The sequence below is a fragment of the Ochotona curzoniae genome, unplaced genomic scaffold (assembly GCF_017591425.1).
Source record: "Ochotona curzoniae isolate NIBS_2020 unplaced genomic scaffold, NIBS_Ocur_1.0 contig_43, whole genome shotgun sequence".
Classification (NCBI taxonomy): Eukaryota; Metazoa; Chordata; class Mammalia; order Lagomorpha; family Ochotonidae; genus Ochotona; species Ochotona curzoniae.
Window position 1 is genome coordinate 6,420,817 of NW_024466218.1, and position 19,470 is coordinate 6,440,286.

General features: G+C 49.3%; 1 protein-coding gene across 1 annotated transcript; it reads left to right on the forward strand.

Annotated features, from left to right (window-relative positions):
* Positions 1 to 2,340: 2,340 nt before the first annotated feature.
* LOC121159497 lies at positions 2,341 to 7,527 on the forward strand. Its single transcript, XM_040984656.1, is given in 1 exon segment — positions 2,341 to 7,527. A coding segment is annotated over 1 exon segment (5,187 nt).
* The last annotated feature ends 11,943 nt before the right edge of the window (positions 7,528 to 19,470 follow it).

The following is a 19,470-nucleotide window of genomic DNA, read 5'->3' on the forward strand; positions in this document are numbered from 1 at the left end:
GGGCCTGTAGTTGGAGCGGCCCAGAGCTGCACGCGGACCGGCCAGCTGTTGGCTAGTGCCGCCGAGCTGTAACACTGTTCCTGGCCCTGCCTGGTCCAGGCTGAAAGAGCTGAAACCTCTGCCCCACCTCCGCCTGCTCGTGGCCCACCTGCCTAGCTGGTCCCCTGTTAAGGGAGCCCCGCTCGCTTGCCGCACCCGCTCGTGGCCCACCTGCCTAGCTGATCCCCTGTTAAGGGAGCCCCGCTCGCTTGCCGCACCCGCCTGCCGGCCAGCCTGGGAACAGGTTCCTTCCAGCCACCCTGTCTGGAGCGTCGCCACAACATTTGGAGGTCCCACCGAGATCCCAAGATCACCAGGACTCAATTCGAAGGGCGTGTGTGGTGAGTCTTTACCTTTCTTTACGGGTAGAGTTGTCCCAATCTTTTTGACTCACCTCCTTTTCGGCCGAGTCTTACGTTTGGGCCCTGATGAGTAGGCTAAAAGGCCTCTCGCTTAGGCACTTTTGCCACCCATTTTCCTTTTTGCATTTTTAATGCTCGGTGAGTTAGCTGGAAGGCCCCTCCAAGTCGGGCACCCTTGCTAAGGAGGAGTAGGTGCGTCCCCTCCGAATGATTTTTCCTTCAGTAGGCCTACTTTGTTAAATGTGTGTCTGTCTTGTCTTGAAACTGTTGTATGCGTTGTGTCTGCCGGCTATAAGTTAAATGCTTGTAAGAAGGCCTCTTACCTAGATTCAATTGGACCTATAAGTGGCGCGCCTAAATTCTAATTTGAATACAGCGAGAGAGAGTTCTCTAAATTAATTTTCTGAGCTAGCAGGATGGCCAAAAGTCTCCGGAGAGGTTGGGAGTCGGCAGCTGACATTACAGAGTCTGGGCGGACGCGTAATTCGGCTCTGTCGGCTGGGATCTCTTGGTGACGACTGGGGTCCCCAAGGCCGACGTCCCTGGGTCCAGGTGCCTGACCTGAGGGACTGTGTGCTCTCCCCGGTTCCGAGCTAGATGAGCTTGCTTGCCTGGGTTCCGAGTCTGATGGGCTTGGGGGTAGCCTACTGCCTGGTTCCGAGTCTGATGGGTTGGGGGCAACCTTCTAATTGGGCGTCAGATTCGATGGGGCTTCTGCCTGAGTTCCGAGTCTGATGGTGAAGGCGACCTTCTAGCTGAGTTCCGGATTCGAGGGGCTGTATAAGGCGACCTCCCAGCTGGGTTCCGGATTCGAAGGGGCTAAAAGTTCTAAACTCGAGGGGGAAGAGCCGTCCAAGTGCCAGGTCAGAGGGACCACCCGTTTTGCCCAGGTTCCGAATCCCGAGAGGTGGAAAAGTGCCTTTTCCACCTGGGTTCCGGGTTCGAGGGGCTGTGATGTCTTTGTTCTGAACCGGATGTGTGTCACGTGTCTTTGTCTTTGAAGTTTGAAAGCTTCCGTTGCTCCAAGGTGTTGCTGGTTACCGCCAGCTGGGCCTTTAGGCATTGGTATGCATATGTAGCAGGACCTGGCTGGAGCCAGCTCTCAACCACCACCCCCTTGCTGGGAAGAGGCTTGAGTTCACGCTTAAGTTAATGCCTTCTCGGTCCAGTTTTCCTCGCCTTTTCCAGGGTCACCTCTGCTCCCAACTAGGCGCATGGGGTTCTATGCCTTTTGCCTTTTGCCTCTTGCTCGATAGTGGATCTCACTGATATTAGTGATGGGTTCATGTGCTGAATCAAAGCTCTTTTGTGTGATGGCCACTGGCTTCGGTGATAGATTCTAGGTGTTTTTCAACACTTCCTGCTCCTTACTTGGTTTTGAAATTTAACGTGGCTTGTGATGTTCTGGCGCTGGCCAAAGATGGCCTATTTATCGGTATGGTTGGATGGATGTGTACTTAACCAAGATTTATTCAGATCTATAAGTTGATTAAGATTCTGAACTAAGTCTCCTGACTTTGGGAATTCCATAGGATCCATGGGACTCCCAAAGATAGAGACGAAATCTGGATAATTTAAGTGCTATCAGAGATTGGATTATAAGATCCTGATGCTGTGAAATTATACCAAGTTGATTGCTTTATGTACTTCAGAGTGCATGGATGGCTACATGGTCACAGAAAACGCATTAATGTTTATTGATTGTGTCTATGGGTCAAAATACCTCCTATCACAAACTATCGATGAAGAGGAGGTGATTGCTTAGGGGTTAATGACTTTACAGGTTCTTGTTTCCTAATGATTGCATTCGTAACACAGTTATCTGCCCTAACCTAGGCGCATGTATGGACGGAGCCGAATTCCCCTCAATTCCTCTCCCCATCTAAAACATCGTTCCTTTCCCTCCTTATTAGGTGCGAGTACCTGACTAATCAACGACATGGGACAGACCATGACTACCCCCCTTTCCCTCCTGGTAAACAATTTCAAGGAAGTGAAGACCAGAGCACATGATTTGAGTCTGAATGTTAAAAAAGGAAAATTAATTATGCTATGCTCATCAGAGTGGCCGGCGTTCGATGTTGGCTGGCCTGCTGAGGGTACTTTTAACCTGTCTGTTATTGAAGCTGTGAAGGAAATCACCATGCGCCCCAAAAAGGGGTATCCAGATCAGACGCCATACATAGTCGTCTGGGAAGACTTGGTTAATAACCCCCCTCCTTGGGTAAAGCGATTTCTACCCCTACAGGAACCTCAGGAGACAGTGCTGACTGTTCGAGAGCACTCAGAGAAGCGACCAAATGAAAGCAGACCTTCGGCGCCGCTTTACCCGGTTCTACAAGGGGGTGTGGAGGAAGACTTGATTTTCCCTCCGCCCTATTACTCTCCTATCCGACAGGGCTCACCCCGAGCCGCTCCCTCTACCAGAGCAGACAGAGTGACCGAGGGGCCGATGATGGGACCAGCAGCAGGCACCCGACACAGGGTGCAGCGAATGGCACCTCCGGGGCCAGCTGATTCCACGGTGTTGCCACTAAGGGCCATAGGCCCTCCAGATGGGGAAGGAAACCAGCCTCATCACTATTGGCCCTTTGCTACGAGTGATCTCTATAACTGGAAGATGCAGAGTGCCAAATTTTCTGATAACCCCAGAGAATTAATTGATCTTTTAGACTCTATCCTCGTTACCCACATGCCAACCTGGGATGATTGCCAACAGCTCCTCCAGATTCTCTTCACTACCGAAGAACGTGAGAGAATTCAGACAGAAGCTCGTAAATTGGTACCAGGAGCCAATGGAGAGCCTACTACCAATATAGATGTAATAAATGAATGTTTCCCTCTCTCCCGCCCTAGATGGGATTTTAATACGGCTGAAGGTAAGGAGAGACTCCGGGTCTATCGCCAGACTCTGTTAGGAGGCCTCAAAGCGGCCGCTCGCAAGCCCACTAACCTGGCCAAGGTAGGGAGTGTACAACAAGGTAGGGATGAGAGTCCAGCGGCATTCCTAGAGAGGATTATGGAAGCTTTTAGACAATATACGCCCATGGACCCAGAAGCACCAGAAACTAAGGCGGCTGTAGTGATGGCTTTTGTCAACCAGGCTGCCCCAGACATTAAGCGAAAGTTACAACGAGTAGAAAGACTAGCGGAGAAAAGCATCCAGGATTTAATAGTGGTTGCAGAAAGGGTGTTCAACAACCGAGAGAGTCCTGAAGAAAAAGAAGAAAGGCGATATAGAGCCAGTGAGCAACGGGATCGCAAACTTACTAAGATATTACTGGCAGCTACAGCCAGAGACCCAAGAGAAAGGGAAGAAAGGCTGAAAAACATAAGCAGAGAACGAGATGAGAAGTTCAGAGACAGACAAGGCGAGAGGCCTAGGGATAATAGAAACCAGGAGCTAACAGGCAGGCTTAAGCGTGATAGGAGCCAGGCCTGTTTCTATTGCGGAAAAGAAGGACATTGGAGAAATGCATGCCCTGACAAAAAGCAACGCCACCGTGAAACACCGGTATTGGTAGCGGGGGAACTGGATGACTAGGGGTGTCGGGGTTCGGACCCCCTCCCCGAGCCCAGGGTAACTCTTAAGGTAGAGGGGACCCCGATTAATTTCCTGGTAGACACAGGAGCGCAACACTCAGTACTGACAAAACCCCAAGGAAAGTTGTCAACCAAAACTTCCTGGGTACAGGGAGCCACAGGAATGAACCGGTACTCTTGGACTACCCAAAGAACGGTGGATTTAGGTATGGGCCGGGTATCCCACTCGTTCATGGTCATTCCTGAATGTCCCTACCCACTGTTAGGGAGAGACTTGCTCACTAAAATTGGAGCACAAATTTGTTTTCAACCGGGAGGACCTCAAGTCCTCAATCATAAGGGACAACCCATTCATGTCCTCACTTTGCGGCTGGAGGATGAATACCGTTTACACCAACAGCCTACTCCCCCGGCCTCAGACATAGATGAATGGCTGCAGAAGTTCCCCAGTGCTTGGGCAGAAACGGGAGGCGTTGGATTGGCCAAACACAGGCCACCTATTCTCGTGGAGCTAAAACCTGGAGCTGATCCGGTAAGAGTTCGTCAATACCCTATGTCAGCAGAGGCACGGGTTGGAATAATCCCACATATTAGACGATTACTAGATATGGGCATATTGAGACCATGCCAGTCAGCATGGAACACACCCTTACTGCCAGTCCGCAAGCCTCACTCCAGTGACTACCGGCCAGTTCAAGATCTCCGGGAGGTGAACAAACGGGTGATGGACATACACTCTACTGTCTCTAACCCCTACACCCTACTCAGCTCCCTGCCTCCAGACCACTGTTGGTATACTGTTCTGGACTTAAAGGATGCCTTCTTCAGTTTGCCCTTAGCCCCAAAAAGCCAGGAATTATTTGCCTTTGAATGGATAGACCACGAGAAAGGCATCAGTGGGCAACTGACGTGGACCAGATTGCCCCAAGGATTCAAGAGCTCGCCCACCATTTTTGATGATGCCTTACATGAAGATCTAGGTGAGTTCCGTGCAACCCACCAACAGGTCACACTTCTACAATATGTTGATGACCTCCTGGTAGCTGCCCGTGACTATGGGACTTGCCTAACGGGGACAGAGGACCTTCTCCGGACACTAGGTGAGCTGGGGTATCGGGCGTCTGCAAAGAAGGCACAACTCTGCAAATCCAAGGTAAATTATCTTGGCTATGTATTGGAGGGTGGTCAGAGGTGGCTATCAGACGCCAGGAAGGAAACTGTTTTGAAGATCCCAAGGCCTACCACCCCACGCAAAGTACGAGAGTTCTTGGGGTCTGCTGGGTTCTGTAGACTATGGATACCAGGGTTTGCAGAACTGGCAAAGCCCTTATATGGAGCCACCAAAACCCAGCCAAAGTTTCAATGGACAGAGGAGATGGAGGCTTCCTTCCAGAAGATTAAAATGGCCTTGTTATCGGCACCTGCACTGGGGTTGCCTGACATAACTAAGCCTTTTCATCTGTATGTAGATGAAAAGCAAGGAGTGGCAAAAGGAGTTTTAACCCAGTATTTGGGGCCATGGAGGAGGCCAGTAGCTTATCTTTCAAAGAGACTAGATGCGGTGGCTGCTGGATGGCCCCCATGTTTGCGCATCATAGCAGCCACGGCACTACTGGTAAAGGATGCACATAAACTGACTTTGGGTCAAGAATTAAGTGTTACCACACCCCATGCCATAGAAGGTGTCCTCAAACAACCACCTGACCGATGGATCAGCAATGCGAGACTCACTCATTACCAGAGTCTTTTATTAAACCCTACTGTCATCACCTTTAGAGTACCTACAGCTCTTAATCCAGCTACCTTACTGCCAGACCCAGACTTGGATGCCCCGCTACATGATTGTTCTGGGATCTTGGCGCAAGTCCATGGAATTCGAGCAGACCTACAAGACCTGCCACTACAGGATGCTGAGGTGACCTGGTACACTGATGGTAGCAGCTTCATGCGTGACGGACTTCGCCTAGCAGGGGCTGCGGTAACCACTGAGACGGAGGTAGTATGGGCCGAACCCTTACCCCCTGGGACCTCAGCCCAGCGAGCTGAACTTATTGCTCTGACCAAAGCCCTAGAGTTAGGCAGAGATAAAAAGATAAATATATATACTGACAGCAGGTATGCTTTTGCCACGGCCCACATACATGGAGCAATCTACAGAGAGCGTGGACTGCTTACCGCAGAAGGCAAGACTGTAAAAAATAAGGAAGAAATCTTAGCCTTACTAACAGCTTTGTGGCTACCAGAAAAACTGGCCATAATCCACTGCCCAGGGCACCAGAAGGCCAATACCCCTGCAGCAAAAGGAAATGCCATGGCAGATAAGACAGCCAGAGAGGTGGCAGCCTCAGCTCCTGTGCTAGTAACAAAACTACCATGTCTAGGTAGTGCCTGCCTGCCTGACCAACCCTCATACACCTCAGAAGATCAAAAATGGATGGAGACCTTACCTATGGTCCTAGAAAAGGATGGCTGGAACTATTCTGCCAAAGGCAAGGTCATACTCCCAGAGAGGCTAGGAGATGAACTCCTACACAGCATACACAGTTCTACCCACATGGGTGCTAGGAAGATGCAAGGCCTAATTAGAGGGGCCGGAGTAAAAATCAGAGAAGCCTATCCCAAGATTGAACAAATTGTGAAAAACTGTAAGACTTGTCAGTATGCTAACATGACCAAAAACTCAGCTAATCCTGGGTTTAGACTGAGAGGCAACCGCCCGGGGGCCTATTGGGAAATAGACTTCACTGAGGTCAAACCGGGAAAATATGGATACAAATATCTGCTAGTTTTCGTAGATACCTTTTCAGGATGGGTGGAGGCCTACCCCACCAAGCATGAGACAGCCAATGTGGTGGCTAAGAAAATATTAGAAGACATCCTACCAAGGTATGGCTTTCCTACTATGATAGGATCGGATAATGGACCGGCATTTACATCCCAGATAGTCCAGGCCTTAGCCTCAGTACTTGGAGTAGAGTGGAAACTACATTGTGCTTACAGACCCCAGAGCTCAGGACAGGTAGAAAGAATGAATAGAACCCTAAAGGAAACTCTAACTAAACTGACCTTAGAGACTGGCGGTGACTGGGTGTCACTCCTCCCCTATGCCTTATTCCGAGTACGGAACTCTCCCTATAAGTTAGATCTAACTCCCTTTGAGATCATGTTTGGAAAACCTCCCCCCATTATACCTAACCTGAGAGCTGAAGTAATAATGGAAATTAATGATCATAACTACCTTCAATCCCTCCAAGCCTTACAGTGGACTCATACCGACATTTGGAGAAGACTGGAAGCCCTCTACAAAACTTCACCACCTCCTGAGCCTCACCGTTACCAACCAGGAGACTGGGTGCTCGTCAAGCGACATCGACGAGAAACTCTTGAACCTCGTTGGAAGGGGCCCTACACAGTCATCCTGACCACTCCAACAGCTCTCAAGGTAGACGGAATAGCCACATGGGTCCACTACACTCACGTTCGCCCTTACGAGTCTCCCCCAAAACTAGACTACAAATGGAAAGTCGCCAAGGACGATGGCAACCCTTTCAAACTCAAGTTACAACGTGTCACCGAACCGTGATGTTTATTCTGCTTCTTTCAGCTGGAACTCTAAGTCTAACGCTAGGTCAGCCAAACCCACATCTCCCATACAGATGGGAACTGAGACGCTTCATAGATAACAAAGATGGCAGGATTGTACTCACATTCAGTGGACCCTTAGGAGGAGACCCTCCTCATTTTATAGTATCTTTATGTGACCTTGCCCCTGTTGATCCCTGTGGACACGCACCCATAGTAATGGGTGCCACAGACTTCTACATGTGTCCAGCAGGGGGATCGTCTTACTGTAACCAGCCTAATCATTACTATTGCGGATATTGGGGATGTGAAACAGTGGCAACTGCCTGGCAGCCGTCTGAAACAGACGAAGACATAGCTGTTGGCTGGTGGCCCCCGGATTGCACACCTAGGCGGTTAGCAACGCCTGGACGTATGGGGAAGGGCTTGTGTGGACTCATCAGAATAGAAGTAACCAATCCGATGGATAAAAAATGGGACTATGGAAAAATGTGGGGAGTGCGTTATTATGAAGGAGGGACCGATAGAGGAAATGTGTTCATAATTCAGAGACACCTAGAAAAAGGGACACCCTCTATAGGCCCAAACTGGGCCAAGAAGCAAGAGACAACACCCTTGCCTGCTAAGAGCTCGGAAGTTGGCCCTATCCCATTACTAGTCTTGGCACCGTTAATGGGCTACCTGACTGGAGCCCAAACTGCAAAAACAACTGTGTTACTCATTTTCACTGCCCTCATAAAGACAGTGGCAGCGACCTTGCCTCCAGAGACTACCACGCTTGTAGAGACTGCAGCACCCCCAGGAATAACAACTGGAACAGCACGCCAAGTGATGACAACGTTACATGCTCCTAGACGTCATCCCCGTGCCGCCATTCCCCGCGCCACCCCAAGGTCAGCATCTCCAACCCTGAACTGGGCACCAGTCGCAGACAAAGATCCACTCTGGCAGCTTCTACAAGCGACCTTTCAAGTACTCAATGCCTCGAATCCTAATCTAACTCAGTCCTGTTGGTTATGCTATGGTGCAAGACCTCCCTATTATGAAGGCATAGCTGTCAATGACACTTATAAAATGTCCAGTGGCTTTAATGGATGCAGATACCAACATGATGCTGAGGTCAAACTCACTCTACAATCGGTAAAAGGGCAAGGGTTATGTATAGGTAAAGTTCCAGAATCTCATCGTCATCTATGTGTCAAAACTATACAACCTACCACCTCAGCTTATGTTATTCCCTCGAATAACACTTGGTGGGCTTGCTCCACTGGGTTGACTCCATGTATTCACACCCAGGTACTCAACAGATCACAGGATTATTGTGTACAGGTTCGTTTGTGGCCTAAAATATTCTATCACACAGACACTGAGATCTATCAGTCCATGGAAAGTGGACTCCCTAGTACCAGAGTCAAGAGAGAACCAATAACTGCCATTACTCTCTCATTGTTATTGGGGTTAGGAGTAGCCGGAACCAGCACTGGAATTACTTCTCTGGTCCTGCAAAACCAATACTATGGTCAACTCCGAGCAGCTATAGATGTTGATATAGAAAGGATAGAAAATTCCATCTCTCTCTTGCAGGACTCATTAACTTCCCTGGCAGAAGTAGTACTTCAGAATCGCCGAGGACTAGATTTATTGTTACTCCAACAAGGGGGGCTATGTGCAGCATTAGGAGAAGAATGCTGTTTCTATGCTGATCACTCAGGGGTAGTGAAAGAGTCCATGGCTAAAGTGAGAGAAGGCCTGGCCAAGAGGAAACAAGAGAGGGAAAATAAAATGGGATGGTTTGACTCTTGGTCTAACACATCCCCCTGGCTGGTTACACTGGTATCCACTCTGATGGGCCCTCTGGCTGTTCTTCTACTGTTGTTGACTGTTGGACCTTGTCTTCTCAACAAGCTGCTCACTTTTGTAAGAGACCGTATAAGTGCAGTACAAGTGATGGTTTTGAGATCCCAGTATCACTCTTGTCAGGAGACTAGCCTTGACTTCGAGGCTCCCGAGCCATGATTGGCTCTCACTGTTACTAGAAAGAGGGGGGAATGAAGAACTTAGTCAATCTAACCCCTTTCCCCTGCCTGACGCTCAGGGCTGGCAACTTGGGGACAGTTGCCCAGGTGCCCTGCAGGGGACCTAACTGCCTACGTGACACCTGTCCCGTCACCCCAATAAAGAACCCCCACCTACCCCTTGAACTAACCAATGGTGTAAGGGTCCCCCATTCTAATGAGGAATGCTAAACTAACCCCCTGATTGGTTGATTTTTGTATAAAAACCCTAAGATTTAGAGGTTCGGGGTCTTCGTCTTCGGGGACCCGGGCATGTTCGAATAAACGCTCCTGTCGACTCCTGACTCCTGGTGATTCTTCGGGGGGGGAGAGCGGCGACGGCGACGACAGCGGCGGCAGCGGCGGCAGCGGTGGCAGCCGCGGCGGCGGCAGCAGCAGCAACAGCGGCAGCGGCGGCGGTGACCGAGACCGTGACCGAAGCGGCGGAGGGAAGAAGCGGCGGTGACGGCGGAGGGAAGAAGCGGCGGTGACGGCGGAGGGAAGAAGCGGCGGTGACGGCGGAGGGAAGAAGCGGCGGTGACGGCGGAGGGAAGAAGCGGCGGAGTCCACAACTGTGGTCTCAGTGAAGAGGGCCTGTAGTTGGAGCGGCCCAGAGCTGCACGCGGACCGGCCAGCTGTTGGCTAGTGCCGCCGAGCTGTAACACTGTTCCTGGCCCTGCCTGGTCCAGGCTGAAAGAGCTGAAACCTCTGCCCCACCTCCGCCTGCTCGTGGCCCACCTGCCTAGCTGGTCCCCTGTTAAGGGAGCCCCGCTCGCTTGCCGCACCCGCTCGTGGCCCACCTGCCTAGCTGATCCCCTGTTAAGGGAGCCCCGCTCGCTTGCCGCACCCGCCTGCCGGCCAGCCTGGGAACAGGTTCCTTCCAGCCACCCTGTCTGGAGCGTCGCCACAACAGTAGTTGCAATCGTTGGGTCAGTTTTGTTTCCAGGCCCATCTTTTGCATAAACCAATGGATGCTGCAGCCCAGCCCAAGCCTGCCCACCACACTCTTGCCATTCATGTACACCCATAGGAACTATAGCCTAGTCAGAGTGACCCCCAATAAGCCCCAACATCCCCCAGCTCTGATTCCTGTGCATCCTGGTATGTGCAGCAGACTGGTTCAGTCTGTCCCACATCCCATTCAGCTCTCATACATGCCAATGCATAGTGAAGCCTAACTCACTCCAAAAGACTCCACTATCCAGCCCACAATCATGCCAGTGGGTGCTACTGCTTGTCTACGTAGGCCTAACCCCAGCTCTGGTTCTCTTGCTCACCAGTGGGAGTTGCAGCCCATCAGAGAAGTGCCCACGGTTTCTCGACTGAACCCACTCCTAGTCCAGATCTTGTACTCTATAGGTAGTTCTGCAGTTCTTTTACATGAGGGTCAGGGTCATGGTCCATCCTGACCTGGCCCTTGTTCCAATTCTCACTGGCAGGTACAGTGATCTAGTCCTGCCAGGTAGGCCCCCAAGTCTAGCTTTAGTGTTGCCTGGTACGTGGTGGTTGGCAGTGATCCCGGCTAACTATCCCAGCTCAGGTCTCCTACATAGGCTGGTACATTGGTCCGATCCATAAAGGCCTTGCAACTGCCCCCAGCCAAACCATGTGGCCTCAGCCCCCTTACTTATCTGCAAATACAATGGCCTTGTTGATAGAAGTCTCTCAGAAGTCACTTCTCACCTGCAACATACTCGCTCAGCGGTCCTCTCTCCCACACATACTTCTGTCCATTCCCCTGATCAACCCATAGTCCCTGCCCTCAAGAGAGCTTGAGTTCCCCAGCCCAGGCTTCCAAAGCCCAATTCTCTGGTGGGGTGGTGTGCTGGCCTATAGCTCTTGTGCTCACCATGGTCCTAAGTTCCTGTCACATGTGATGTCCAGGGACCCTACCCTTCCACACACCCAAAACCCAAGCCCAGTCAAAGTTCCACAAGCCCATTCCACCAGTACACAGGCCAGCATGCTAACCTAGGTCTCTTCTGCTCCCCTTCTCCTTCCCCCAACCCTGCCCGAGACCAAGCATGTGAGGAAACCCCCGCCTCTCTCTACCCACCTGGACACAAGCCCCGTGTCCCTACATTCCCCTGCCAACTCCATCCCCCTGACCATTTGCAAGCCCACTCCCTCAGGCCCGCAGGGGTTCGAAACCCTCTGGTGCAGGCATAGCAGGCCACTTGCCCGTGCGGCACCCTTTCTTGTTTAACAGAAGATATCTATCTATCTATCTATCTATCTATCTATCTATCTATCTACCTACCTACCTATCTACCTGTCATTTTGAAAGCTATAGTTACAGAGAGGGGGAGAGATAGAAAGGGGAAAAGATAGATTTTCCTTCCACTGGTTCACTCCCCAAATGGCTACAACAGCCAAGGCTGAACCAGGCCAGAGCCAGGCTGTTTCCCACATAGAAAGGAGCCCATTCCTGTCCCATCCCCTGCTGCAGTTTGGCAGGGAGCTGGATCAGAAGTAGAGCAGCTGGCACCTTTACTGGCACCTGTAAGGGATGCCAGCACCCCACTTGGTGGCTTTAACCCCAACAATCTGGTTTTAAAAAGCAAGGGAATGATGTCACATAAAAGAGAACGCCCAAAGGTATGACACTTGGCATTATAGAGAAGGAACTAAGCAGGAAGTATTGACTGCAGTCCTGACCCTACAAGAGCCTTCTTTCAGTCAGCTAAGCTGAGCCTTTTGAAACAACTGTGCAGTCATAGAATATTCCGGAGACCCATCAGCTCAGGCTGTCTGCCATGTCTGTTGTGCCTGTTGTTGAGCAAATAAATATTTTGTATGCTTCCAAGCTAAGCTTTCACAATGGAGATGACAGCACATCCAGAGCCAGAAACAAGCTTTATACTGGGACCACACTGTTTGGGGCGCACATCACATACTAGAGCGGCTCGTAGCATTAACAGGGCATGCTCTCTGCACCCTGTCAAGCTGTGCCAACTCAGCCTCACTTTATTAAGTCACTATAGCTAGGCAGCCTTATGCAGGGATGGTAGAGAAAGATGGCATAAACCTTTGGCTCCCACAACTCCTCCAACAATGTTCTCGGTAGGGACACCGTTACCTAGTGGTTAGATTTTCAGGAGATTTTTCTACTTCTTCCCTGTGTCTAGACACATCCTCTTTAACCCTCCTCTCCTCTGCTGTCTTACTGCGGTGTTTTTTATAGTATACATTATCCATGAACTTTTAAAAAATGATTTATTTATTTTTATTGTGAAGTCAGATATATAGAGGGGAGGAGAAACAGAAAGGAAGATCTTATGTCCGATGGTTCACGCCCGAAATGACCACAATGGCTGGTGCTGTGCCGATCTGAAGCCAGGAGACAGGAGCTCTTCCAGGTCTCCCATGCGGGTTACAGGGTCCCAAGGCTCTGGAGCCGTCCTCAACTGCTTTCCCAGACCACCATCAGAGAGCTGGATTAGAAGCAGGGCTGCCAGGATTGGAACCAGCACCCATATGGGATCCCGGCATGTTCAAGGGGAGGACTTTGGCTGCTAAGCCACCACGCTGGGCACTCCGTGAACTTTTTCAAGACCTCTCACGTTGTATCTCACAGTTCTGGTCCTGGGAAGTCACAGAGCAGAGTACCAGCACCTGCTCTACTTCCTTTGAGTGTCTCGTGATGCATCATGAAGAGGAAGGAGTCGAAGAACAAGTGAGTGCATACAAAAGGGACAAACACACAACCCAGTGCACAGAAACCAACCCCGTACCTAGAGAATAAGAGCTCATTCCTGGGAGAGCGGCACCAGTTCTTGCCAGAGGGTGCAGCCCCCAAGATCCATTCACCTGCTCAAGTTCTCATCCCCTCTCTATACTGTTCCGTGGGAAACCAAATTTCAACATGAGTTTTGAAAAAGACAAACTATTCAAATCGTAGCAGGGCCACTAGCAGGCAAGCCTCTGGGAGCGTGTAAACAAGGCCAGACTCTTCCCAGGGCCTCCAGGAACATCCCAGCACTGCCACATGTTACTTTTAGCACACGCATTCTCTCTCTCTTTTTCCTTCTTTCTCCTCATCCAGTTCCTTCTCCTCCTCTTCATTTGAGAGACAGAAAAGACAGAGATAGACACAGAAGAGATAGAGTTCCTATCTGCTCCCAAATACCCACAGCAGCTTAAACGTCTCAGATTTACCCAAGTCAGGAGCCAGGCACTCAGCCAAGGTCTCTGTTGGTGTCGGGGACCGTCTCTCTGAGCTGTCGCTGCTGCTTGTATCAGAGGGAAAGTGAAGTCACGAATCCAAGCCAGGTTTCCCACTCACGATGCCAATGGGGGAGACGGGTGTCTTACTCCCTATTAAAATGCCTGCCTGAATTTTAGATTTTGTGTTTTGCTTTAAGCCACTATCTTGTTTATGTGTTTCAGCAGCCATTATGCTTTTTCTTCTTTTAGTTCTTTTTTAAAGTGGCTTATTTTACTTGAAAGTCAGAGTTACAGATGGAGAGAAGGAAAGACAGAAAGAGACAGAGAAATCTGCATTGGATCACTCCCCAAATGGCTGCCATGGCCAGGGCTGGGCTGGGCTGGCCCAAAACTGGGAGCTTCTTTAGGGTCTCCCACATGCCACATCTTTTCCTGCCTTCTTTTCTTGTCAACGGTTTTCCCCATATTCCATTCCCTAGCTCAGTGGGTTACTCAACACACTATCCAAATCTCAGCCCTTTGGCAGTCCTTATACACTCGCTGCCCAGCCAGGTTTTTGCCACTCTTTTAATTCTGCAAACTCCTCTCTCTTCAGGCCCACTTGCAAAAGGATGGTGTCTGCAGGCTCCTCCGCTCTTTCTGCACCCCTGTCACATCTGGTCACTGCCACACTGTAGCTCACAGCATTTGAGGAGAAGCCTATGCAAATGAGGGTCCATGCCCAGAAGAAACTCCAGGATATTGGTTTCAAATCAGTCCAGCTCTTACCAGTGAAGCCATCTGAAGAGTAAACCAAAAAATGGAAAATCACTTCTGTAACTCTGGCTTTCAAATAAAAATAAAATAAAAGTAGGGCCCGGCACAGTAGCATAGTGCCTAAAGTCTTTGCTTTGCATGTGCTGGGATCCTATATGGGCACTGGTTCTAATCCCAGCAGCTCTGTTTCCCATCCAGCACCTTGCCTGTGGTCTGGAAAAGCAGCCGAGGATGGCCCAAAGCCATGGGACTCTTGCACCCGGAAGAAGTTTTTGGCTCCTGACTTCAGATTGGCTCAGCTCTGGCCATTGCAGCTGCTTGGGGAGTGAATCATTGGACGGAAGATCTTCCTTTCTATCCTTCCTTCTCTCTGTATATCTGACTTTCCAATAAAAATGAAATAAATCTTAAAATAAAATAAAAAAGTAAAAAAAAAAAAAAAAAAAAAGAGGAGTCCCAAAGCCTAAGGGTCTGAATTCCATGGCAAATCTGTTTAAGAGGGAAAAGGGCAAAAATCTTTATCTTAAAAAACAAAACCTCAGGACCAGCACAGGGTGTAGCAAGGTTGTCCCCTGCCTGCAGTGCCAGCATCCCTTATGGGCACCGGTTCATGTTCCAGAAGCTTCACTTCCAATCCAGTTCTCTGCTTATGGCCTCAGAAAGCAGCAGAATGGCTCAATGAAGAAGCTCCTGGTTCCCAGCTACAGGTTGGCCCCGCTCTGACTGTGGCAGCCATTTGGAGAATAAACCAGCACATGGAAGATCTCCCCATCTCTCCCTCTCACTATCTGTAATTCTTTCAAGTAAAAATAAATCTATGGGCCTGGCGCAGTAGCCTAGTGACTAAATTCTTCACCTTACATAACTTGGATCCCATATGGGCGCTGGTTCTTATACCGGCTGCTCTACTTCCCTTCCAGCTCTCCCTGCTTGTGGCCTGGGAAAGCAATCAAGAATGACCCACAGCCTTAGGACCCTGCACCTGCATGGGAGATCCAAAAGAAACTCTTGGCTTCCGATCGACTCAGTTCTGGCTCTTGCAGCCACTTGGGAAGTGAAGCAGCAGATGGAAGATCTTTCTCTCTGTTTCCCCTTCACTCTGTAAGTCTGACTTCCTAATAAAAATAAATAAATCTTTAATAAATACATCTATAAATCAATATATATATATATATTTTTTTTTTTAGTAAAATCCTAACAGAAAAAGAAGACAAAGGAGGCAAGGGGCCGGCTGGAGTCTAAGATATAGGGGCTCTGTGACCCCATCTGCCTCAGCTTCTGATCAAAGAAGTACAAACTAATCATACCCACTTCCTCCCCGGGCTACCGTTCTTGAGTTCTGCCCTCGGGACATCCTCCTTGCCCTTCCTCCTTCTGGAGTTACTTGATTATACGTCAACATAATCTCTATCAGGAAGTGGCTGCACGGAACCAGGAACATAGTAATTGCTCAATAATATTAACCGGCTCTTTATTTTGTGTCCAACTAACAATGGTTGACATTCATTGAGAGTGATACTCCAGGTACTGTGTTTAGCACTTTCATAGTTAGATATGATTATTGTTATCCTAACTGATGAGGAAATTAAGGTGGTCACACACTTAACCAAAGTCAAACATTAACCATCAGAGCTGGGATTCAGGCCCAAGGAGTGTGATTCAAAGTCCTGCACGCATGCCCCCTGTGCTATGTATTTCGTTGCTTCTAAGATGCACGTATGTTACAGTCAAGGATTGTCAGAGTCTTGTCGGCTGCGACTCTTCTTATGGGACATAAAATAAGGTTATGCTCAGCACCAGGTGGCCGGATTTCTAGCACCGTACTTCACAAGAATCAAAATGGAGAAATCTGGTTTTCACTGATCTTGGACACTTGTCTGCTTTTGTAGTCATGAATAACGGTTCTCAGGATTATGAAACCTCACCGGGCCTGAAACGAGGAGGCCAGGGATGGAAGATGTTGCCTCCTGCACCCCTGCAGCTGGAGGGGCAGGCCTGGGTCAGACGCCTTCTGATGCCAGGGGGCAGCGCCCAAACTGGCTTGTCTCCGTCTTCACTCAGAAAGCGAGGCCTGTGCAGGATACTTGGAGAGTAAGCGCACTGATAGATGGAGTTGGATGTCTGGCAAAGTTTATAGTAGCAGAGGCCATGAGGCAAACGAACAGAAGCAAGCTGTGAGTGGAACTCTCAGGGGAAATCTCTCTTAGGGAGCATTTCACACAGAGGAACCAGAACTTACGGAGGCTTACTTGTACTGTCATCTCTGATCAAGCTCACATTTGAGCAGTATAGGACGAAGAGATAGGGACACAGACCATTGTTGGATTATCACAGGGAGATTACGTTTATCCAAAATCCAGTCTTATTTTCATGGAGGCACTGAGCCCCTGTCCTGAGAGTCAAAGCTGCACAGGCAACCTCCTGATGCTGTGATTCAGTCTTCTGCTTCTACACCTCATAGCCTGTCACAGGCCTTTCTCCAGGTCCTGTGGCCAGCTATGAGACTGAGAGAGTGAGTGGATGAATAAATCAATGAGATGAATAGCAGTATTCTTGGAGATCCCAAAGTCCAAGTCATGTGTTTTAGGAACAAGAGCAGGCACATATGATTGACCTTAGAGGAGCAAAAAGTCACAATTACTTTACATCTTGTACTAGACGCAGAGGGTAAGGTCCACATTTCTATCACATGCTCAGGCCCTAAGAACTTCAGAAACGTCCTCACTATTTTAGACATATTTTATTGCTTTGGTTTGTTTGCTTATTTTTTACTTGAAAGACACAGTGACAAAGAGAGAGGTAGAGACAAAGAATGAGAGAGATTACATCCACCGGTTCACTTTCCAAATTCTCCCAAGAGTCGGGGCTGGACCAGCTGAAGTCAGGAACCTAGAATGTCATCTGGATCTCTTCTACTGGTCCCAGTGGCCACAGCACTTGAGCCATCATCTGACGCCTCTCCAGGATGTGACAGCAAGAAGGTGGATCAGAGTTGAAAGAGTTGAAACTCACATTAGCACTCTGCTATGCTGTGAGTCCCAAGCAACAGCTCAAATCACTGGATACAATGCCCGCCCCTTTATATGTATTTTAAAGGAACAGAAAGATGGCAAGAAACCTTCAGGCTGTTTTGAGGCTGGGCTGTTCTGTGGGACTTAAATGTGACAGGAATTCCTGAATAGCAGGCCCAGAGTCAAATGCAGTGGTAGATTTTTAAGCTGACCTGGAAGACTCAAACTTGAGTCAAGTCCAGATGCAGAGGATGGGGAAGGCAGGAGGGAAGCTGAAGGGAAAGAAAACCAGAGAGTGACAGAGACACGAACATTTCCCACTGAATGGAAATCAGGACCCAAAGTCATACTTCTGCGAAGGGGAATGAAAGGGAAAGAAGGAAGCGGGTGGGGAGAAAAGGAAGCAAATGAGGGGAAGAGGGAAGGAAGGAGAAGATGAAGGGGAAAGGGCAGGGTCCCCACAAAATCAGACAAGAAGTGGCAGATCCACCAACCCACCATGACTTTTACTCCCCCAAACGAGACAACTGGACGCCCTGCATCCTTTCCCCAGACCTCGGCACTCCCTCTCTATGTGTTTCACAGAGGAAAGAACCTACAGAAAAGACCGTGAAGTTCCAAATGTCAACCTTCCAAAAGACTCTAGGTTTAAATCTGGAAGAGACGCAGAGATAGGCAGACAGTGAGTCATAAGGTAAATTGTTAAAATAATTATAATTAGCACAGCAGATTTTCCGGGAAGGTTGACTGTGAAACACAGCAGGTAATGTCAGAAGAAACGATATACCAATACCTTACAAAGGATTATTTCACAGTTTTCAAATTTTTGTTTATTTAACATTGAGTAAAAGCGCCCACCCAATGGTTTACTCCCTAACCACCCACCAAAACTAGGGCTGGTTCAAGGCAAAGCTGGGGAATTAGGAACACAATGCAGGTCTCCCGTATGGATGATAGGGGCTCCGCTACTCGATCCGTCACCTGCTCCTCCTGGGCTCCTCAGGGAACGGGAAGTTGCAATCAGGAGCAGAGACAGAATTTGAACCCAGGCATTTCAGTATGGGACGTGGGTGTCCCAACCAGAGCAGCCACACTATGCACCCAGTATCTGGACGATACATGATTCATTCTTTTTTAAAAGAAGATTTTTATTTCGTCTTACTTGAAAGTTATAATTACAGACAGAGAGAAAGGGAGGGAGAGACAGAGAGTTCTTCCTTCTGCTAGTTCACTCCCCAGATGGTCGAAACTGCCAGAGCTGAACTAATCCAGGAGCTAAGCCAGAAGCCTGGAGTTTTTTTTCTGGGTCTCCCATGTGGGTTCAGGGACCTAAGGACTCGAGTTATCCTCTGCTGCTTTCCCAGGCCATAAGCAGGGAGCTGAATCAGAAATGAAGCAGCCGGGACACAAACTGGGACCCATATGGGATGCTGGTACTTGCACATGAGGTTTTAGCCACTGAGCCATCATGCTTGCCCCAAAGGATTCTTTCTTAATACAACTTGTGTGGGTGCCTATTCTGAAAGAGGAGAGAATTCCTCTAGCTTTCTCTGAGGGTACACTACAATAGGTAATGGGAATGGAGAATTTTTTTTTTAAAGATTTATTTTTATTATTTTTTCATTGGAAAGGCGGATATACAGAGAGGAGAGACAGAGAGGAAGATCTTCCATCCGATGATTCACTCCCCAAGTGAGCGCAACGGGTCGATACTATGCCAATCCGAAGCCAGGATCCTCTTCCGGGTCTCCCACATGGGTGCAGGTTCCCAGGCCACAGGCAGGGAGCTGGAAGGGAAGCGGGGCTGCCGGGATTAGAACCGGTGCCCATATGGGATCCCGGGCGTGCAAGGCGAGGACTTAACCACTGTGCCACCGCGCCAGGCCCGGGAATGGAGAATTTAATAAGTTTATTTTTGATGCAAAATCACTTTTAAAAATCCATGCTCAATTTTTT